The following is a 24530-nucleotide window of genomic DNA, read 5'->3' on the forward strand; positions in this document are numbered from 1 at the left end:
TTATTTCATTCAACATGGTGTCTTCAAAGCTCATCCATGTTGTTGCATGTATCAGAACTTCATTCTGTTTTATGGCTGAATAATATTCCAAAAAATAAATGACGGAAATGTTTTGTTAATGGACGGTGGTGATGTAGCCGAGAAGTCAGGGTTTAACAACTGATTATGATTACTGAATCATTATATAGATATTTCTCTCTACTTTCTAGTGTATTACAATAGCCAGAGGGAAATACCTGAAATTGTTGAACTGTAATCCAACTGCCTTGATCTCTAATAATGATTGTATAACTATATAGCCTTTATCCTGTGATTGTGAAAGTATTATGACTGACCCTCACTTGTACCCCTTTATCCTGCTTGTCAACTATAGAGTTTTATGATCACTAAAGACAGCCCTTAATGTTTATTAATGAAAGGTCTTTAGTCAGCCCAGGACTAACCCACCCCAATTCCAAAACTATCTTGTTAGAGGAAGCTGGATATAACCAAAATTGGCCTGTCTGACATGCACAGTAGCTTAAACTTTAACCTATAAGTGGCCTATATCTCATTATAATACTAAAAATCATGCCCACCGTAATGCTAAGGCCACCATTTCCTTACATTCTGTGATTAAGCAGGTAATCTATCTGCACATACTCAATAATTAGATCATCTTTAACCTCCTCATCTCGAGCTGTTGTACTCATTATCCTAAAACCTGACCAACTTTGATACTATAAAACTATCAGAGTTACTGCAGTTGGGAGAGACAGATTTTAGGCCTATAGACTATCTGATCTGCTTCACACCTACCAATAGACTCTTTTTCTCTTTGAAACCCCAGTGTCTCAGGAATTGGTCATTTGAACACAGTAGGCAGAGAACCTACTGCTTTTGATTGGCATCAGTGATGGTAGCACAACACTGTGAATGTAATTAATAGCACTGAAATATATATCTGAATGTGGTTAAAATAGGAAATGTTATATATGGTAATACATTAAAAATTTAAAAAAACAAACATGGAACTGCACTATACAAATAGCGAATCCTAAGTTAAACCATAAACTATAGTTAAATAGTACAATTATAAAAATGTGCTTTTATCAAATGTTTCACACCATTGCAAGGTGTTAATAATAGGGTGGTATATTGGAATCCTGTATTTTATGCATGATTGTTCTGTCAACCCACACCTTCTCTAATTAAAAAAAAAAAAGACATAAAAAATTTTGTCTGGTGTTTAAAAGAGCATCTGTTAAATAATGTTTATAGAAGTGGTAACTATTATTATCATTCATATAAATTAATATTTTTGATAAAAGCAATGACTTGGAATTTTTTATTAATAATATAGAGTGTATATTTTAAATCAAGAATTCTTATCATATTTATTTGAGAAGTTTTATGGATTGACTTTTTCCCCCAATAAGACATTCTGAAGTTCTAACCCTCATTACCTCAGAATGTGATCTTATTTGGAAATATGGTCATGCAGATGGGACTAGTGAAGATAAGGTCATACTGGAGTAAGGTGGGCCCTTAATTCAATATGACTGGTATCCAAATAAGAGAAGAGACACAAAAACAGAGGCATGCAAGGAGAGAAGGCCCTATCAAGTTGGAGGCAGAATCTGGAGTTATGGAGCTATAAGACATGAGACACCAAGAACTGCTGACACCAGCAGAAGTTAGGAGGAAGCAAAGGATTTCTCGGTTAAAGCCTTCTGAGAGAACATGGCCCTGTTGAAATACAGAGAGAAAAAATTTCTATTGTTTTAGCCACTCAGTTTGTGGTACTTTTTTACAGCAGCCATAAGAAATCAATACAGGAAGCATTCTACCTAAAACAAGAAGGGAATGCTATTAAAATCACTCCAATTTATCAAACATTATTATTTGGATAATAAATTGTCTCCACAAATAATATATGGTCAGTATTAACAAGAATAAATAATTAAGCCAGACTAAGTGGAAAAGGGGAACACCCTTTTCAAGTGTGATCCCAATTCAAAGAAGCAATTTAAAGCTACCTACTCTATATGCTTAATAAGCATATTCACTAAGAACATGTAGAGTTTCCTTGATCTCGAGCTACTTTATGCTAGTTGGATGGTAATTCTTTGGATCCTTTTTTCTCCCCCTAAGAGTCATTAGCTGATCAATGGTTGTCAGGGGCAATTTTACCTGAAAAATGGAAATTAAGTTGAGCCTTGAAGTAGGGAAGGACTTAATTAAGAGGATTGGTATGGGGAAGAAACAAGCAACAGCAAAGAGGAAAAAAGTGTTGTTCGTTTCCAAGGCATGACAAATTCAGCAATGTAGCTGAAACTGAAGATTTTTTTAAATTTTTTTCTATTATTTCCTTATTTCTTTTTATTACTATGAATTTATTTTTTTTGCTTCATTCCAAAAATTACTTGGGACAGCATACAAATTACATACATTTAGTGCAATATGACTGTTTTTATATTAGTAAAGTATCAGAAGGGAAAATTACATTTAGAATGTCAAGGCACCAGGGAGAAATATTAAGATCTTATATAATGATTAAAGTTGTATATGACTTTGACTCTAGTGGCTAAAGCAAATAGAGAAATTAATAAATTTTAAGATTCCTATTGCCCAAAAGATGCAAGCATTTTAAGACATGAAACAGTTTTCAGAAAACCAAGGTCTGGGAAAATTTTTCTCCCAGAGTGATATAATTGTCTCCATCATCAATAACATCCCCAAAATACGTTCAATAGTGATTACTGATTACCCTATGATTTCTTATATGACTGGCTTTGTAAGTGGAAGGCATAATTTCAAAGCAAAATTCAGTGAAAATTATCCAAGTTGAGGCATGTTAAAAGTAGGATTCAAGTATATAAGTCACTGATACACTCCTCAATTCAAGAGTAAAATCTTGGCTATCTAGTGAGCATTGCTAAATAAAATCCTGGTTGCTATTCAAAATGAATCAGTGGGACTTCTGGCCAACTGAAAGGCAAATATCCCAGCAAAATCTACATAAATTAAATGAACAAATACAGTGCACACAAAACCAAATGCTTCTTTTATGAATTGAATTTGGCTAGCAAGTCTGACAGTTTGCAACCTCCAAAGATAGATGGATGAATTGAAAAATTTCATGTGTGTGCTGTCTTGTTCACTGCTGTACAATTTACATGTATCTACTCTTAGTACAATGTCTGGCATCTAGTAAATGTTCAATAAATATCTATGAAATAAATGAATAAACAAATGAAGTAAAGCTCTACACATCTTATTTTCTATAATCTGTCTTTTGCAAAGAGTTGCGCAGCATAGAGTTTCTATGCTCTAGCAAGGAACTGAAACATAAATCTCTTTTTTTTCCATCAAGAGAAGAGACATATAAATTAAAAAGAGATAGAATTGATATCCTTTTAAGGAAATTAAGTAATCTAATTGAGATTTAGCATTCTTTCTCAGAAGAAATAGCCCCAGTGTTTAAGCCTTTGTTCTCACATATAAAATACCTTAGCTTTCTCATGAGGTTGTTTTGAGTCTAAAATGAGAAAATAAAATTAATGCGTTTGTAGAATGTCAAATGCCATACGTGTAAATGTTTGATGTGATTTTTCAGGTACCTTCCAAATGTCACCACCTCCTGACCATTCCAAATATTTGATGTTTCCATTGTACTTCTGAAACCTTGCTCTAACCCATCACCTCCGCTCCATGCTCAACATTATGTGACTTCAGTTCCCTTTGAGCAGGATATTGTAATAACCCTTTGTCTTTCTTGCTGTTTTCCCTGTCTCTCATTCCTACCATTAGGTTCATGCTCCATAACATAGAGGGATGGTTAGGTCTATAGATTCTGGGTTGAGATGCTGATTCTACCGTTTATTAGCAGTGTAATCTTAAACTAGTTACATTACCCTAATTCAGTTTCAGAATCCTCATCTATAAAATGTAAATAATAATAATAACAATAATAATAATAATAACATCTACCACATCTGGGTTGCTATAGGGTTTTAAATAGATAATCATGTAAGATGTACAATGTCTGGTACACAGAAAATAATACATGCTGATTCCTTTTATCATGTTTGTTCTGCAGGAAGGTACTGTCTAAAAGTGAAATCTGATCCCGACCACCCTTACTGAAAACTTACAATTATTCCCAGAAGTGCAAATCTGCACACTAGAATATGTAATCCTCCTTGTAACCTGCCATTTGCACATTCATGACACACCATCCCTACTTCCTTTACTTTGTAATCTTATCACTCATTTCTGTGTTCATCTCTCCAAGTAGACTATGTTCTTTCAAATCTCTAAAATTTGGCAGAGGCTGCTCCCTCTTTCTAGAATGCTTTTCTCTCCCTGCTACGGGAAAAAGTTTTCTTCTCCTTCAAGTTTCTTTTCCTCTGGAAATGATCTCTATCTCTCCCTTTTAGAATTAACAACTCTCCTTTTACCATACAAACTATCTAGAGTTATATTACATTTATATTAAATTTGTGCCTTTCTTCCTGATTAATCTGTGAATTTTTCCAGGCCAAGAACCATCTTTATATAAACTCTAGGTCCCGGAATGCCTAGAACGTAGTAAAGATTTAATATACACCATTAAACAAATGAACAAACAGCTAGCCCAGTGCCTCCTGCCTACCATGTGCTCAAATAACATTTGTTGAATTGAATTGACTGAGTTTAATTCAATTCAAGCACCCCCCACTCCTTCAGAACCCCAACCTACTGGGTGTTTCAAGGTCCTGTTCGGGGTCGTTAATAGAGGCTAACACTGCAATTTAAGAAAAAGAAAAGTGGGACTTGCAGCAGGTGGCCCTAGAAAAAAGAGTGCCTGCCCAGGCTGCTACCTCATCCGTGGCTCCCTTCACCTCCCATCTGGGGAGAAACACAAGGGATTGGTGTGTGAAAAAACGTAGGGGACAGAGTAGAAAAGTTTGCTGACCCGTCCTCCTTTCCCTCCCACGTAAAAGGATTACACTAAGCCGGGTGCCCTACGGCACCTCCCAGGGGGACCTGATTTTTGGAGTCCTCAAATACTTCCTCTGCTCCTTCCCATCTCCTTCTCCGGCTCCCGGTCTCCCTCCCTCCCTACCCTTCCAGCCACACACATAGGCGACTAGAGAACAGCCCACTTCCACACTCCGTGTCTCAGGACCACTGTGCCTGTCAACGAAAGATGCCAATCGCAGGCAGCCTTTATCAGATCTCTGGGATCCGCCAGGTTAAAAAAAAAGAAAAGAAATTCAGGTTGAGGGCAGAAAGGAAACGAGTAATAGCAAACTCCAATACACCAAGAAAGCTCCTTATACACATGTACTTAGGATCCCGTACACGGAACCAGTAGGTTTTTTTCCACCGCCCGGAGGACGCAGAGCACCCCAATCAGGAACTTTAAAAGATTGAAATCTGTTGCCTGTTCCACTACGAATATTGTTTGCAAGGCACAAGGTGTCTTTTGGTAGTGAGCACCCTCTGCGCATGCGCAGGTCCATTCGGGAATTACTGCCCTGCCGCCGACTAAGTTGCATTCCTGGAATCTTCGCAGAAAAAAAGACAATTCTTTAATCACAGTAGTAATGTGGACAGTACAAAATCGAGAGAGTTTGGGGCTCCTCTCTTTCCCTGTGATGATTGCCATGGTCTGCTGTGCACACAGGTGAGCTGCTGTTATTGAATCTTTTTTTTTCCTTGCTGTTTTTCTTTTTAACATGCCTGCTGGATCATGTGTCTTGTTATTTAGGGGTAGGTGTGCCTGCCTATTTTTAATTCTGCTTGCATTTTGTGCTGATTCTGTATACGGTCCCTACTTCTTCCCTTCAGCGCCAATGAGCCCAGCAACATGTCATACGTGAAAGAGACAGTGGACAGGCTGCTCAAAGGATATGACATTCGCTTGCGGCCGGACTTTGGAGGTAAGGCTTCATCTTTTATCAACCTGTAACACAACTCTAGTTCTCCTTTTCTGTCAAAGATAATATTTTTTAAAGCATGTCATTTTCGTACGCATGAATAACGCCTATGGACACACACACACACACACACACACACACACACACACACACACACATACACACCGGACACCCAGTTGCAGGTGGATGAAGCCCCAGGCAGAGACGACCTTCCCCCGGCCCGACACACCCTCTGCATAGTCACTGCATCACGCGTGTGCTCACACCTGTTTTCCCAGGCAGTCCCCTGCAAGGCGGTGGGGGTGGGGGAGCACGTTCTGAAGGTAGCGGTCGCGGGGAAACCACCCCCCCCCCGCCCCTCCCCGGCCTGTCGCCACTCTGAGAATAGGTTCATAACGTGGTATCACCTCCCCGGCAGGGCCCCCGGTGGACGTCGGGATGCGCATCGATGTGGCCAGCATTGACATGGTCTCCGAAGTGAACATGGTGAGTGGCCTTCCGACGCCCGGCCACTGGGCTTACGCAGATGCGAAATGAACCCGTCCCCTGCCCTTTGCTTTTCCTCGGCCGTCACCTCGCCCCCGGGGGTGGCACCCCACGCGCTCTCCCCACTCTGGCACACACGCGCACCGTGACCCCCTCTGGTTTGTAGTTTCGACACACACCCGGTACTGCGGCGTTCTGGAGGAAACGTGCTCTGCACTATTTTGGGAAAGACGAGTGACTGTTGCGCGGGCAGATCCGGTGGGGCGGAGTCTGAGCGTTACTTTAGCCGGGTTTCCTCTAGTGTTGGGCTGAGGAGGGCACCATCTGCCGGCCGATCGGCGGCCTGCGCCAGGTCCCCAGGGGGTGGTCCGCAGCAGTCTTCTCCCCCGGCCCCCCGCAGCCCTCTGGCCACGCCACCAAGCACACAGTCGGAGTTTCAAGAGTGTCGCCTCCCTCCTTCCAGGATCCAGCACACGGTTGCGGCAGGAGCAACAGGCTCCAGGCAATACTTGCTAATACGAAAGTGCTCAAGAGTCTTTCTAGAAAGGCTTGGATTTTTCCCCTTGTGGGGGTTCATGGCTGTGTCTCACTGCATCTTGCAAGTTTAAGTTGAAACCGAATGGGTTGAGCCATTGCTTTAATTTACTCTGGAAACCTAAGCATGCCAAGAAAAAGACTGATGATTAAAGGGACCGTGGAAGGGAGGGGGGCGAAAATAACAGCGCAATCCTTTCATTTTAAAGGTGTCAACATTCTTTTGTTTCCTTTTTTCTACCTCTTTTCTGAAGCTGTTGCAAAATGGACTGAAATCATAGCTGTCACTTTCTCTATTGGCTGTTTGCAACCAGCGTGGGTGGCAGTTTTCCAGTTGTTAGAGTTGCTAACTGTTGCTTCTTGTAGCGCAGGGGGTGGGGGAAAGCCTGTTGATCTTCTGGAATCAACCACGCAGGGAATGGCTAGATCTACGTGAGCAAAATGCCATTTTTATTCCGCTTGAGAAAAAAAAAAATGTGACAGCAGAAATTCAGACACTCTGAATAATTTAAAGGCTAAAACCTTTTGGGATTTTATCACAGTGTAGCTATAAAAGCTATTGAATTCAACCCCCCACCCCTCCACCCCCACCAATTTCATTCCTAGTTTGTTGTTTTATTTTAACAAACTAAGGTTTGAGGTTTTTCTTTTCTTTTCTTTTCTTTTAGATTATATAAGAGCAAATATGTTTATAACCTATCGAATAGGATTAGAATAAAAATTGTGACTATTAAATTTCTGTATTATATGGTTGTAACTGCCCCCTGATTTCTATAGCTTACTTAAAATCCTGTGTTGAAATAATGTATCTAATTATTGTACCAGAAATAGAAAACCAATTTTAAAGAATTAATGCACAAAAAATGTTTTCTGACTTGGTAAGGATTTTTAACAGGCTGACATTATATTCACATGCATGTTAGTACTACAAACACATGCTATTTACAAACACTCTGGGGAATGTAATACCATATGCACAAAGACAACTTATTCCTAATCCATGCCATTGCAAATAGACAAATTAGACAATGAATTAGTTAAACAAAGTAATTTATTTTGGCACCCACATAGATAATTTATAAAATAGGAGAAGATTTGGAAAACTCAACAGGCAAAGGGTGCCTTTGCCAATAGTCCACTCTCCTGTAGAGAGTATCATGTTTTTCAGAATTTTAAAAAGTATATAATTCTCTTGGCTATACTTACAGATACCTGTTTCAGGCTTTTGTTTATATTTTTAAAACTGAAATACATACAGAAGTCGCTGATAAACAAAACAACAACACAAAACTGTATATAATCAGTTGGCCAACCAAATTCATTCATAAGCTTAGGAAAAAGGATTGAATTTAATTACAATACCACAGGAAACACCTCATACTGATTGAAAAATACAGTCAGTTTAAACAATGCACTATGTGTAGATACATTTGATTTTCTAAAAATTACTCACCCAACAGAAAAATCTTTGAAAATATATTCTACTAAAATAACCATCATTTTTGCACAATGGAGTTAGAAACATGGAAAACTCTAAAAAATGAAAAAGTAGTTAACCTTTATTTGTTTTTTTTCCTTGTTTCTCCCTTTAATGAGAGTTACCAACAAGATCCAAGGTTTATTTTATCTTCTTTCATCTATGACAAATTAAATTAAATAGATTGGAAATAACCCCAAGAAAAATGGAAATAAAATGTGGCTTTAGGAACAAGAGGTCTGTAGAAACACACTCTGGATGGTTACTCTATGAGTAAGTGGGAATTGTCTGTAACATACTTTGATTTTTGGATAATTTAAGTTAGGTCAAAAAGTCTATGAGAACTTAGATTCTTTGTGTTTTATACTAAGCATGTCTCATTACTGTGATAGATAATGACTTTTGAGGTTAATAGGAAATTTTCACCAAAATTAACAAAAACTAAGAATGGACAAGGATATAATAAAATAGCTTTTAATAAAATTCAGATTAAATTCATTATTAAATATTGCTCATTTTTAAATATTTGTTGTTCGTTACCATTATCATTAATTCCATGATGACTGGGAAAATGACATGATAATTGTACATTATTATTGCTCTTGATTATTATAAAGAACTAGATTCTGTTAAATTTTTGTTAGTTTCTTGTGCTACCCTAAGTGAAATATAATTCCATATTGGTTTATAGTGTTGTCTGTGTTGAAGAATAACATCACATCAAGAGTATTTTCTGATTCTTACCTTTCCTGACATCAAATGTTTTTCCCTAAGTTAAGGGAGAAAAAAAGAAGCTTTTATAGTCAAGAAGTTCTACAACCAAGAATCATTCATTCTGTGCTGTGAATGCAAAACCTCTGAACAATTCTGATGCAGAAAGATGAATAGTCAGGAGCAAAGCTTTTCCTTTTGGGCAATAATATTGTTTATTTAATTAGGAATGGTTTTGCTTTTGGCATCATGGGATACATTGTGCCTATGATAGTGACTACATATTATTATTTTTTAAGCAGTCCTCTTAAAACAATTACTGTGATTTTTTCCACTTATTTTATATTAAACCCTTCATATCCTCTCTTTTGACCATTTCTGCTAACCCACATACCAACACACACACACACACACACACACACACACACACACACAGACACACACACACACAGGAGGTAAACCAAATAGAGTAAAAATGAATAGAAGGCAATTGGAGCCAAAGGAGATAAAATCTGGCTCCCAGAAATTGAGCTTAAGGTAACCACTAACATTTGTTACTATAAGCCTAGATAGTAGTAGACAACGCTTCTCTTTGAGAAGCAGATTGGGAAAAGATGATATTAATTACTTGCAAGCAAGTGGTTGAACTCTTCCATTTCAGATTCCAGTGATCAGCAATTCCTTGTTGTGAGACTGGCCCTGATAATCAAAGGAGAGTACTAACCATGCAGCTCTCTGTCCCCGATCCAAGGACCTGAGGTTGCAAGCAGCCACCTCCTGAAGTCATAGCATCGAGTCCTCACTCAAAGTAGGACTTAATCTAAGCCATTCCCAGTAATAGGTAGCTACCATTATTCAGTGCTTCTTTTCTTCCTTCACACATGGATAGGTGCAAGAATCAATGACCTTAAAAATGATAAAATTAACAACAAAATCAACCAACCAACCCCTCTCCCCAAGGAAACTAAAATAAGCCAAATATATAAATAATGCCCCAAAGAAAAATTTTCTAAACATCCACTTAAATTCTGTTGTTATTGATTTTTAAAAATATCAGTAGTGAGGCAGTTCCTGGTACACACTTCAGGTATGTCTATTTACACTCACCTTGATGACCCAAAATAGTAACCAACTGTCAGAATTTTCCCCCAATTTCTCTACATCAGTACTTCTCAAACTTTAATGTACAGCTGAATCACTCTGGGATCAAGTTAGAGTGCAGGTTTTGAATCAGAGGTCTAGGGTGGGGCCTGATAGTCTGCATTTCTAGTGAGCTCCCAGGTGATGGCAATTGCTGGTGTATGGATTACATTTTGAGTAGCAAGGTTGTAGAGTAGATTATTCTAAGATCTAGCTTTATTAATACATGAACACTTTTTCCTCTTAAATTTATTTTAGGAATAATATTTCAAAACTCCACATTAATTTCCAGCTAGTTTAACTGGTAGCTGTGCTCAAAATGGAACATCAATTCAGTAATTGATGATAAGCAACAGGATAAAGGCAAAAGCTTGGATGATGGGGTTTGATTTAAACTAATAAGCAGTACTCCTAACTGTGTTAAAACTTAACTAAACAGTCAGCCTTAAATGATGTCTGTGAAAATATTACCAAGCACGGTAACTCCAACAATACCGTCCTGCTGCTTTACAGAACACCAATGTCTTTTCTTCTTCAGAATAGAGAATAAGAGAACATTGCACACTGGTTTTTCCTCTACTGAGAAGTTAGCAATAGCTTTGTAAAATAACCTAAACATACTATTGATGCCATCAGTAAATTCTCTGCAGTTATAATAGGTTTCCTTTGCAAACAGAGCAAATAGGTCACTACCATTTAAAGTCAGGAACAGATATCAGCAGTTAAATAAAGATTTAAATACATTTTTCTCTTATATGAGTAATCACACAAGTCTCTCTTTTGGGTGCTGGGTTACAATATTATACCATCTGGAGAGGCCAAGAGAGGAAAATTTTTGCTATGCTTTTCTGTTTGGAGATAATAGAAAGATCTTTTTATATCCTAAGCAACAATGAAGCAAAGCTATTCAGATTTTTTTTTTAAATTGTGTTTACATTTGAAAGATTGTGTTCTTTGGATTACAGGGCCAGACTGGGTATTAAACTGTGTAAAAAATGAAAATAAATAATAAGAGTTATTGAACACTTATTATTCCTGAGATACACTTACCAAGTGCTTTACATTAATAACTCATTTAATCCTTGATTCAAGGCTATGCAATTATTACTCCCTATTACAGGCTGAGAAGCTGAGGTTGAGATTGGTTAAATAACATGCTCAGAAGTTATAGAGCTAGTAAATGGCAGAATCAGGATGAAACCTGGTAGCATAACTCCAGGTTTTGGCTCCTAACCATAGCTAGTGAAAAAAAAGAAATGTTCCCAGTATTTAGCTTTGGGATCTTGAGTGAATCATTTGAATTTGACCACTCTGGGACTCAGGTTTCTCTTCTGTAAAATGAAGGTAAATTACATGATTGCTAAACTCCATTTAAGCTCAAATGTTCTCTCAATTAAACGTCGGTCTTTAAAGATTTTAGACTCCCTCAAAATCAAGAATCTTCCTCTTTTGCTCATCTTATTCTTCTGTTAGATGTGTCAATCAATGAGCATTTACTGAGTTCCCACTGAGTGCAAGCAATGATGTCTCCAGGGAACATTGCAGTAATGATTATGTGCAATTTGGGGTCTCTTAAGTAATCATTCTAATTGGCCATGGCATTATCATCCAATGCCTTTCACCTTAAACACAATTCCCAAGACACCAACAAAAAATGCAAGGAGTTGGATCAATGGTCTTCAAAATCAGACTTGATTGATGCCTGATTTTTATTGTATTGAATGTTGGAGCCAAGACTAGATTGAAAGTGTTTATATCTGGTGGTTTCCATTTTATTCAAACTGGAAACTGCATCATGACTGCCAAAATAATAACATTTTTAACATGATGTGAAACAGAAGGAAACCATTATTTTTCAATATCTAATAATCCCAAAGAGTTTATGCAACACACCTGAAATCCTTCCTTCAGGTGGTCTATAAGCAAGGGATAAAAAGAAGGTATTGGTCACGCTTGAACATCACTTAGAATCAGTTCTCTAAGTTTCCGATGCCTTTGTCTTGGTAAGACCCAAAAAGCTAATAATACCCTCAAATACTCACACATGATTGAAATATTGCATGATTAAGGAAAGGAAAGCATTTCAAAAGACAAATGAATTGTATTGAATGTTTCCAAGTAATTTGAGTTTCATTTATGGGGCTCATATGACATTATCATACCTGAGGATGATAGGAAGATGAATGGGTATATGCCTATAGTTGATTAAATGTTATTACATAGTTTCCCCATAAACTATTAGATTATTTACCTTGAAGGAATCCTGTTTTTCATAATAAGAGGATTGAGTTTCTGCATTTTTGAATTCTTCTATTTTCAGGTGATCTTGCATTTCTTGAAGTCACTTGACCATTAAAAGGGAAGGAAGTTAATAGTAGCATTTAACAATCTATTACTCAGCACTTGGCAGAAATGGTCAAGAAAGAGTTTACAATTAATGCATATCAATGGCGATAATTTAGAGAAGAGGATGGCCACAAGAAAAGAGTGAAAGATGCAGGGTTTGTCTATAATTAGCCCTTTTTAGAATCCTCATAGTCTTTACTGCTTTCTCTGCTACCCCTTCAGTAAGTGCCTAATATATCTCCTCGTCCTCCCAATAAAATGTGTCATCATATTATGAATTTAAGATTAAAGGACATCCTTCCCAATAACATTCATTCAGTTACTCTTGTGAATAAACAGATGTGGTCTCTGTCCTTGTGCAACTTACAGGTTTTTTTTTTTTTTTATGTCTCTTAAATCTCTAATCTTGGAGTGGAGATTTTTTGCCTTTTGAAGGATTAGAAGCAGCCATAGGTATATTGGTCTTCGGGTGTTTCAGTTTAACACATACTTACTGAACACTTAGTCTTTTATCCAGTACTGAACTTGGCACTGGAGAAAGAAATATGACTAAGACATGTTTGTCTTTGTTTGCCAGTGTTGTTGTAACCAAGTACCACAGACGAGTTGGCTTGAACAACAGAAATTTGTTGTCTTACAGTTTTGGAGACTAGTAGTCCACATTCAAGCAGGCCATACTTCCTTTTAAAGGTGAAGATCCATTCCATGCCTCTCCCCTGGCTTCTGGTGGTGGGCAACACTCCAGGGCATTCCTTGTCTTGTAGCAGCGTAACTCAACCTCTGCTTCTGTCTCATGGCATCTTTCTCTCTCTGTGTCTGTTTCTCTATTTCCAAATTTCCTCTCCTGATGAGGACATTAGTCATATTGGATTAGAGCCCACCCTAATCCAGTTTGGCCTTACCTTACTAATAACATCTTCAAAGATTCTATTTACAAATAAGTTCACAGTCACAGAAGTAGGGATTAGGACTTGAATGTGTCTTTTGGGGGGACATGATTCAACCCACAAAAATGTTCCATGCATTCAAAGATTTTACAGTTTAGAGGAGAATGTATGCATAAACAGATACTGTAAAACAATGTGGAATTATTTATACTATGGTGCTATGATAGAGACATGCATGTGTGGGAGCCCATGGGGACACATAGGAGTGATTCCTAAGGTGTGGTGAAGGCCTAATGCCTGAGGTGAATCTTAAAGTGGAATAGTAGTTAGCCCTTGGTATAGCCTGAAAATGTGAAGAAGGACCTTACAAGCAAAAGGAAGGCATATGCATGGGCAGGTAAGCCTGAAAACAGCATGGCATATTCCGGATGCTACAGGTAATTCCCTAGTGTGAGAACTTAAAGGGCACAGGGAGGCTAGTCAAGAGATAAGACAGAATGCTAAAAGCAATGTGTAGAAAAGCATTACTGAAAGGGCTCACTAGTGTAAAAAGAGACCTTTCCATAAACATATATTTGCTTGTAAATGCACTGACCATTTCTGGAAGAAATAAGTAACGTGGTTATCCCTTGGAAATGGAAACGGGACTAAGAGTGTGGAGTGAAGGGATACTTACTATTCTTTATATGCCTCTTTGAACTGTTTGTTCTGTTAGAAATCATATATGTATCTTACATTTTCCCTTTAAAAAGGCTGTCAATTTAAAAAGAAAGTCAAGGGAAGTGATTGATGCTGAAAGATGCATGCAAAAGACATTGATCTCAATACTGAAATGCAGAAAACCTGCTAAAAGTTTAACAGGCACTATACTTTGCATTACCAGATCATTTTGGTAACTATGTGGAGAATGAAGCAGAGATGGCTAAAACTGGAGGCAATGTTCCTAGTTAGGAGGCTAAGAGGGTGTTTCAAAGTCCAGAAAAGAGAAGATAAATGCCTTAAGTAGGACAGTGGCACTAGGAATGAAAAGTAGGGAAAATACTGAGGAGAATAGGGGAAAATCAGTGGGATTTAGTGACTGGCTGGATGACAGGTAAGGAGCTTCAGATGCCTTCCCAAAACCCATATTGAGTGATTAGTATATGTGGCACCAAATAGCCCAGGGAGAGAACCCAGGAAAAGGATCACCACATCATCTTGTTCATCATTTCATTTCAGAATGAAAAACAAACAAACAAACAAAAAAACCAGACAACATATTGTAATAAAGTACTTAGGGAAGAAGAGGTAGAATATTAGAGATTGGAGCCATCCTGGAAAGAACTAGTTCCTTGGTGAATCTTCTGATTCTGCCATAATTAAGGCAAGTGCTAAAGTGAGAAATCCTGTGGTCCATAAATGTGGTGGCTGAAATGGGTTGATTAGAAATGTGGAAAAAGGGTGCTGCCCAAGACTGTCAACTTTATTTATTCCAGGGAATATTGTGCTTCATCTAGGAGTAACTAAACCATCACAGGATTTAGAACATACTTCAAAAATTCCCTAGAGAAGTGATCTTTGTATTTTGTTTTGGTTGCCTATACAATTCCATATAGGTGGAAAAAAAAGATGTGTGGGAACCCACTTGCAGAGCATCTGCTCTCTTCTCCACTGCATCCCCAAAGTGATTTAGAGTCCTTCTGGGAACATTGTGTTTCTATGTGAAATCACATAAAAGGAGTGTGAGTTCTTGTAGAAAGTATATTTGGTGATGAGATGCGAGCAGGTATAACAGACAGCACAAGTGAAGCTGACAGCATGCTTAGAATTGAAGCAGATCTGCCAGGAAATTAAGTGACTTCAAGAGCTTTGCAGAGAGACTGAAATATTTGAATGGCCTGCATGGGAATGATTTTAAATAAGAATTGCACAGATCCCTGACCCCTACGAGATGTTCTTCTGGAAATAGGTTGTCTATTTAAGCAAAAGCTAATCCATGGGGAGTAAACTTGACACATCCTGAAGGTCTGTTAGATTGTATTAATTAGTTTAGAGGAAGAAGGTAGAGTAGCAGCTAGAGAAATAAATTCAAATAGAAGAGGGTTCTTAGCTGTTATCAGCAAGCTGTTCCATGTCTACTTCTACTGGAAAAAAGTATCAGTTAAGGCTTCTCAGATACGACAAGGGAGCGGAAGTTTAGATGCTTTGCTCTTGTTGCTGAACGGATTACTCGGGGAAATTGCTAGGAGTGAATTCTGCTTGAATGAGAAGGTGTATTGGGGATACTTCCTGAAAGTGGGGGAATTGAATTGATCAGAGCTTAGGGTTCCTGCCTACTCCAACCCTCTGTGACTCATGGGCAGAAGTTTTCCCCTTCTGATTTATTATTTTCAAGGAAATGATGCGCAAGTCTCTAGTCTAGAGAAACAGCTTTGTGGTTTCCATGGAGACAGTTCCATGACATTCCTTTGCAATCCTACCTATGTCTAGAGCATTTTCTCAAGTCAGAGGCCATCTTTTCTCTCTCCAATCACCTGCAACCCCTCTCCCACCCAAACATGTCTAAATCTACTTCAAAAACCACAGGAAATCATATTTACTCTGTGGAGCCTTTTCTGCAGCTGCGCTAGGGAGAATTCTGTTGGAAAAAGTGGATGGGGCATATAAGCATATAAGCCAAAGACTCCTAAAAGATTAAAAAAAAATCTCAGTATAACATAATAATCATCCATGAGACTCCATAAGTCTCTTACTAACCGTATCATTTTTTCCCCCTCTATGTAAGTTCCAGCAACTTGAGAATTGTATTCTTTATGTTCTTTATGTAGCTCCAAGCATATTATAGGGACTTAATCATGACAATAACATTTATTAGAATTATAAAAGAATTTTTCCAGTCATAAAAAGTGCTAGCAATAATGGCATTTAATTTTTTTAATTCAGAAATTAATAATTTCTCCATCAAGTCTCTCTTACACCTGCATCTATGAATCATGTTTCCATAGAAACAACTTCATCACATGGCACAGCCAGTTTTACAGACACAAAATCACTCATGCTTCATGAGAAATAGCAATGTGTGTGTGTTCATATGTGTGTGTGTCACTCTTTATCAGCTTTAAAAAATAATCACTGCTTTTCATTTTTTCAAAATGTCATCTCCTTACTGGCACCTGGACTATCAATATTTCTGGAAACATCTAAGAAATTGTTAGAGAATTTCTTGATTGATGACTCCAATGTGAATGACATTTCAAAAGAAGTAAAATCAAACATAAAAGGTAGCATATGGAAAGAGATTTCTCAGCCAGTCTGGAGAAGTATTTAATGAGATAAGTTAGAGCTTAAAAGATAACCAAGGAATAAGCCACAGTTAGAAAAAAGAAAAGAATCTTTTTGTGGTTTCTTCAGAAATGCAGAAGCCACAGTTTAAAAAAAAAACAAGATAACAAGATAACCAAGGAACTTTTTCAAATATGAAGCTATAAATTTAAAAAAGAATCTGTCAATCCAGAAATATACCTATTTAATCTGTATCAATCTCTATATCGATCTATCTAATAATCTATCTACATATCATCTTTGCTATAACTGTAACCTTGCAGCCACATGATAAGTTGGCTTTAAAGTGTCAGCTTTTATCTGGAGCCTCCACATCCACACAATAATTTGTCATAAGCAATAAATGTGGTAAATCAACTGACACAATAAATGGTGAAAAACGATCCTTACCACTGACGTCATTACCTCCTCTGCTCACAAACACATAAACATCCTTCAGCACATTCCAAAGAAACAATTGGGAGTACAAGAAAACCTAGTTGAAGTGGACTGCTCAGTTGAGGCTGATGGGAGAGGAGAAAGAACATACACTATAAATATTGATCTTTACCAATTTATGGCTTATTGTAGTGAGAACTGATTTTTATAAGTTTTGATGTTGGGAATAGAAGAAGGACAAGATGACAAATTTCGAGCATGGAGTGTATTCACAAAGCTGGAAAAGAAGATTCAGTCCTTGGTGGGTTGTTGGTGCATATCTCCTAGATCTATGTAAATATCACTTTGAGAGATACCCCACAAACTGTGTAGGCAAGAAGTTTAAAGAGGATTTCATAACCTCGTTCTCTAAAATCACAGAAGGGAATGACTTTCAAGGTGTTACAGGATGACACCCACCCTATTGGATTCAAAATGAAAATCACTGTCGTAGAACATAAACATGTCTCAATGAATTATGTTTTTGCATACTTGCTGCATTAGTTTCCTGGGACTGTAACAAAGTACCACAAACTTGGTGGCTTAAAACGATGGAAACTTATTGTCTCCCAGTTTTGGAGCCGGAAGTATGAAATCGAGGTGTTGACAGGGTCATGCTCCCTCTGAAACCTGAAGGGGAGAACCCATCCTCAAGTCTTCTAGTTTCTGTTCATTTGCTGGTAGTCCTTGGTGCTCTTGGGCTAGCAGCTGCCAGACTTCAGTCTCTGTCTCCATCGTCATCACATGGCATTCTTCCCTAGTGTTTTGTCCAACTTTTCTTCTTCTTATAAGGACACATGTCACATTGGATTAGGGCCCACCCTAATCAGTTTTGGCCTCATTTTACCTAATCACATTTTCAGACACCCTATCCAGATGAGGTTACATTCATGGGACCAGGGGTTAGGATTTGAACATGTCTTTTGGGGGTGTACAATTCAATGCAAAAGTTGCCATCCAGCTTTTCCATATTTTAAAGCATTTGTACCTCCAGTTCTGTAAAAGTGAGAGCCATAGATGAGTCAAAATTTAAAGTATTTGCTTTTATTCTTCTCTAATACTTTTATCCTATGTGATCTCACTGAGTGAATTTTAGTCTTTAAATAAAAATGTGGAACTTCTTTGGTAGAATAGGTAGGGGGCACCTACAGAAGGTGATTTTGGACTCACTGGGGAGCCACGAGCCTGAAACACCATCATCAGATCTGGATATCTTTGGCTTTGATTCTTGTGGAAAGGCAAATAACGCTGGGAAAGGCAACTGTAATGCTGGTTTTAAATTCCTATATGTATACCAGAGTGTGAATGAATTGCTGAATTAAAGAACAGGGTTGTTTAAGGGACAGAGATTTAACAAGGGAATGAGAAGTGAGAGAAAGCTGGAGTTATTTCATATGTTTTCCAGAGTCAGCAGCTTCCTGAGCTTCGAAGCTGGTATCAAACAGCTAGAAAAAGTGGCTAAGGTGTGTTGAGACAGCATTTGTATTACCCACACATCCTCTGAACTTAAAAAACATTTTGCTTGATCTGATAGGGATGCTCGGAATTTTATAGCCCATAAGGTGAAATCAACAAGTCCAACTCCACTCTTTGGAGTTGTAGCATCCATGCTGACTCTTTATTGTTTGGGTAAAGTGACAATAATATTTTGCAGTTTTAATTTTTGATGAATCTCACAGTATCCAGTGGGCAATGCACACTGGCAAGTTTTAAGTTTAGTCACTCCCCATATGGCGTTTAGTTCTTCTCTTCAAGTACATTCCCCTTAATGTGTTTCTGTTCAGATATATTAGAATGATTTTAAACCACTTATAAAAATGTCGGGATGATGTTATATCCTAATTTACACTCTTAAATATAAATCTTCTAACTTAAGCTCTCTGATTCTCAGTTCAATGTAGATTGGGAATAGTAATTCCTTCTCTACTGATTTCAGTGAGCTGTGTGAATCAAAAGAGATAAATCATGTGCAAATATATGCTCAAATATATGTGATATATAAACTGTAAAATACAATATAAATGTTAAGTCCTGCTATTTTAATTATTTTACTATTATCTCCCAGGCTTGTAATGAATTTCTCTCTCATTAATGCCAGGACTTCAGGGGTGATATTAATTCAAATTTATGCACAATCAAATATAATACTATTTTTTTTATACTGGGATTTTCATCCTGCAGTTGGGATTCACAAGGCTTCTAATTGACAAACATCTCTGTGAGAACTGAAAGAAAAAAATGGAAAGAATGTCCCCCTGCTTCTCTCCTGGTAATTTTCTCTCAGTTCTCACTCTGAGAAGGGGTTGGACCATATTGACTCTCAAATTCATGCATAGTTTCAATCCATATATGGTCCTGACATACCTATTTAAATTTCATATTTTTATTACCCTCTGGTATGGGGAGGAATTGGGATATGTATTTTTTCCATGGCCTTAGCCTAAATGTTAGGGCTTAAAGTTGACTTCTAGTTTAAATCATAGCCCTTACACTTACAGTATCTGTTATCTTGGCAAGCTAATTAACTTTAGAGTGATCATATGATTTATTTATTTTGGGGACAAAAAGAGTAAACTATTAATGTCCTGGGAAAGTCAGAATTTATGATCACTCTATTGAAGTACGTCTCAAAGCTTCAATTTCTTCATCTTTAAACTGGAGATAAATGATACTTTCTTCCTAGGTCATTGAAGGCTAAACAAGATAATGTGCAAAATTTTAAAATGGTTCTTGGGCCCTGAGTGGGTACTTGGAAAGAAAAGTCAGTTATTTATAAGTGTATTATTCACCATCATCATCATATTTATTGAGCACTTGCTATCTACCAGGCACTGTTCTAAGGGCTTCACAGGTAAATGTCAACAATAGCATTAGGTAGAGTGAGATAACTTAATAAGGGTATTTATGCTAAAGTTTGTAGATAATCAAATAAAAACATAGTCTATCAGCTTACTTCTGCTTACCGAGAACTTCACAGGAGCAAAGAAATTTGCCAGGAACTGTGAAGGGTTATGAAAAACTGTGGGATTTACTTTATTTCTATAAGAATAGCCAAGAATCTCACTGAGAAGGTAGGTTATAAAAAGGTAACTGGCTGCATGAGCTCATAGGTCAGAATTGACCATGAGTACCATCAAAAAGTGCCCTAAAGATGAGATCACATTTCATGACATGAGGACATGAGGAAAGAAAGTAAACCAAGCTGAGATATACAGGAGAGAATTACCTAGACAGTAGGACAGGAAGGTGATGGTGTTCCAGGCCGGGGGGAATAGTACTAACACACCTGTAGAGGTAGGATTGCCAAAAGTATTCAGAAGAGAGAGATTCATTAATAGCACATGACTGTTAAAGGCCAAAAATTATTCTGGAGTATTGACAGTGATAATTACTATGTATGGAGCACTTCTACAGAGCTGTTAACATTCTAAGTACTTTACAAAAATCATCCAATTCATTCCATAAAGCAACAAATGAAATATTTATTATTATTATCCCTGTTTTTCTAAGAGCCTGAGTCTTAGAAAAGTTAAGTAAAAGTAACCGTGCCCAAAGTTATACAGCTATAACTGATGGAATTGTGATTTGCACCCATGTAGATTGGCTTGAGAGTCTATATATGGCAGCTAGATGATTTAAAATAATTAGATCATAAAAATAATTATTTCTGATAATATTTAAATACAGAGAGTTTTCACAGATTAGGAACATGGTTAGTGCTTAGCAAAATGAAGCCTAGGAGGAAAGGTATTAACAATTGGAATTGCTAGCCCAAGTCAAACTTCCTAAATATTAAGGAGTAGCTTGATTAATGTCTGCACATTTGTGGGAATGTTTAATCTATTCATTGATCTAAATCACTTGACCTATTGTGTTCAGGTGTTAAGTTAGAGAGAATGGACTTGACTCTTGACGTTCACTTGGCTAGATTATGATGTACAGTTGTTTGGTCAAGCAAGCACTGGTCTGGTTGCTACTATGAGGGTATTTCATGATTTAAATCATTAATCAGTTGATTACATCTATGGCTGATTACATCAAAAATCAACAAAGGAGAGCACCTTCAGCAGTGAGAGAAGTCTCAGGCAATCAGTTGAGGGCCTTAAAGGGAGAACTAATGATTTCATCACTCAGAAAGAAGAATTTCTATCTCTACTCCATCCATCCAGCTTCTTCCGGGGAATTCAATGAAACCTTTATTGGAGTTCTCAACTTGTGGCCCACCCTACAGAATTTGTATTTGCCAATCCCCATGTTCGTGTGAGCCTATTCCAATAATAAAGTCTCCTAATATTAACATATAAATATAGATATAGATAGATAGATATCCTGTCAGTTCTGTTTTTCTGGAGAACCCTGACTAATACAATCCTCCTTGAGAAAACTCCTTCTAGATGACTGGAGGGAACTTGACTTGAAGAAGGAAGCGAAGTTTGGATTAGACATAAGGAAGAACATCTTGACTGTAATGAGTGAGAAAATGCTGAAAGAAGCTATAAAGGATCATCGTGAAGTGTCCATCCTTAGAAAGCTTAAGAACAAGAAAAGATAATTTTATCTGTCTTAGTTGGCTTAGATGGCTCTTCTGTCCAATGAAAAGAGGGTAGACCAGAAAGATTTCTCTACTACCCTTCTTTATTTAGGAATTTGATCTTCTAATATATTTTTTACTTGATATTTACAAAATATCCATTGTAAGTTCTTCAAATATCCCCATACTTTGATCACTATACAAGAGAGTTACTACCTTCAACCACAACCACACACTCAGAGGCAGTGACAGGGCCCTTCACCAGTCTCAGTCATTAATTCAGCGGCTCTTTCTGGAACAACGAACATATTAACCTTACTGTATGTAATACTCAAATTTGTATCTCATAAAAATTACAAAAGTTGCCATGTCACTGACTTCAGGGTAATTATTGAAGAGGAGATGCAGGATTTGTTAAATTCTCAAATGCTGAGGGTCTCTGGAAATGAAAGCCTCTTGAAGAAAAAGATGACTCCTCTGACAGTGCGTAATCACTGCCTTATATCCAGGGCAGATTCAGTAAAAGTGTGTTGAAATGAATTTAAATATATTGCGGTAAATTCAAGCCTAAGTATACAAGTACTGTGTTTAGACCAGGGAAAAAGATAACCCTTCATGTTAACAATAGAAATAGTTGTTAAAATATAATGAATGCTTACCATGTTTCAGGTGCCAAGATAAACATTTTATATCAGTTTTCACAACAGCCACCTGAGATAAGAACATTTACTATCCCTATTCCCAAGATAGAGACCAAGTCCAGGAAGGCTGAGTTGTGATAGAGCTGAGTTTAAAGCTCAGGCCTGTCTGACTTCAGAACCACTTATCTAACCCCCCTTTTCATTTTATCCAAAAATAATTTCTTTCTACATTAGACTTCACTCTAGTCAGAATTGTGATGTTAAAATCAGATCTTTCATTTCCCTAAATGAAGCATCAGGCAGAACGCCACTCAAAAGGCTCGAGTTCTGAATTTCAGGTCTCAAATTAAGCATAGGTAAAAGGAATAGTTGGCGTGCTTGTCGTAGTTCAGCAGGATTACTTTCCTGGACAGAACCGTTCTTCTTAATCTGTTCGTGATCAAAGTCTTAATAAATGGCTCTCATGTGGGAAGATGGCTGTTGGTGGGTACCCAGGCTCTTGTTTTTCCCTCCTTTTACATCCATGTCATGGTCTAAAACAGGCAACATAGGTTTTCCTCTCAGGTTTGCTTGCAAGAGTGATTTGCTTGCTTGAGTCTAAGATGAAGAGGCAGAAAATCTAAAATCTGTTGTTACTTTTCAATTCACAAGATTTCCTGCTGATGGAAAGAAAAAACTGCTCCACACTCCAGGATTCTCTAATGAGGCCACATGTCAACAGGAGGAGAGAAGCCAATCAAATGTTTCTTATGGGGGAGAGGAGGGAGACTAATTAAACGACCCATTTCTGGGTAGAGAACAATAGAAAAGACTCAAGTATACTGAGCTCTTATTATTTTTCCACTGAACACTGAGAAAGAAATCAAATAGTAATATGTAAAGGTCAGATCATTTCATCACTGTCCTTTCAGAACTGGGAAATTACATTGTGAAATGCAGACGGCATCTCAAGGTTAAAATAGCAAGTTATTATTACCACGTAGCTTACAGGAGATACTTTTCATTTTTCTGCCTCATGGAGTAATACTTGTCTTTTTTAAGTCACCATTTCTTTTGGTTTGATCTAAATGAGGCAATGGAAATATAACAATCAGCTTGCTTCTACAGAAATAAAAACCTAAAGGATTTACTGCAGAAGATGAGTATATTTATAAAGTAGAAGACAGTTGTGGAACACAGTTTAGGACAACACAAATTGCTTCAAATAAACTGTTGTTTCTGTATTTAAAAAATGCAGAGTTAGGCTTTTAAAGATATCACTAAATTCTGCAGAGGCCATTGCCGACTTTTACGTACTCTTCATGGTATTAAATAAGGGATAGGATTGCTGTTCACTAATATAGATCTTGCTGTATTTGTTCGTCCCCCACAGCTAAAGAATATTATGTGCGCTTACGCGTCAGTGGGAAATTTAGCAAGGGCACACTTAGGTAAGTACAAGTGCTCTCACTGCAAATTACAACCCCACAAAGGTTTGGATACACAAAGGTCAAGGTCAAGCCAGAATTTTATTGCCTGTGGTTCAAGGATATTGCTAAATTCCCAGGAAAGGAGAACACATAGAGTGGGCTTCAGGAAAAGTTAGAATTTTAGGCATAATGCATTTTGGGATTTACTGAGGTATAAAGATATGTAAGTTCAGAATAACTTTCATAATTGAAAACATCAGACCAGCACATTATTTTGTAACTTCTAAACCCATTTAACTGCAGCATTTATTACAGAGTTAGTAGAAAAGAAAGAAAAGGAAAGAAAGCTAGTAAATAAAAATTTTTTTTTAACAAAATGCTAGTTAGAAGTCTCTAGGAAGTTTTTTGGGAATTCCAGATACAAAGGGGAAAACAAATGCCAATGCACATGGTCTTCCAGATCAGGGAAGCAAGGGATAATTTTGATGAATAGGAGTTTATAGATAAATGCCTATTATCTTGGCTTGACACCTGCTTTGCAAGTGGCTTTCCATAAATAGGTATGTGGCACTGTCAGAGAGACTATTTTCCCCCAAATTACCCCTTTTGCATTTAGGAGTGAATTGATAACAGCATTCAACCCCATCCCCTGCCTCTTCTTATTCTTTTCCCCCTAACTCTACATGAATGAAAGAAAAAATTCAAACACACACTCAATTTCAAT

General features: G+C 37.4%; 1 protein-coding gene across 3 annotated transcripts in view; it reads left to right on the forward strand.

Annotated features, from left to right (window-relative positions):
- Positions 1-5107: 5107 nt before the first annotated feature.
- GABRB1 (gamma-aminobutyric acid type A receptor subunit beta1) overlaps positions 5108-24530 on the forward strand; it is a 534121-nt gene continuing 514698 nt past the window's right edge. For all 3 annotated transcript variants that reach the window (XR_005215852.1, XM_037829738.1, XM_037829737.1), the window contains exons 1-3: positions 5108-5653; positions 5818-5909; positions 6325-6392. Coding sequence is in view for 2 of the 3 variants with exons in the window: in XM_037829738.1 (XP_037685666.1) it covers positions 5574-5653; positions 5818-5909; positions 6325-6392 (240 nt within the window). In the remaining variant the exon portion in view is untranslated. The remainder of the gene's footprint in view (positions 5654-5817; positions 5910-6324; positions 6393-24530) is intronic.

Source organism: Choloepus didactylus, chromosome 3, assembly GCF_015220235.1.
Source record: "Choloepus didactylus isolate mChoDid1 chromosome 3, mChoDid1.pri, whole genome shotgun sequence".
NCBI classification, from domain to species: domain Eukaryota; kingdom Metazoa; phylum Chordata; class Mammalia; order Pilosa; family Megalonychidae; genus Choloepus; species Choloepus didactylus.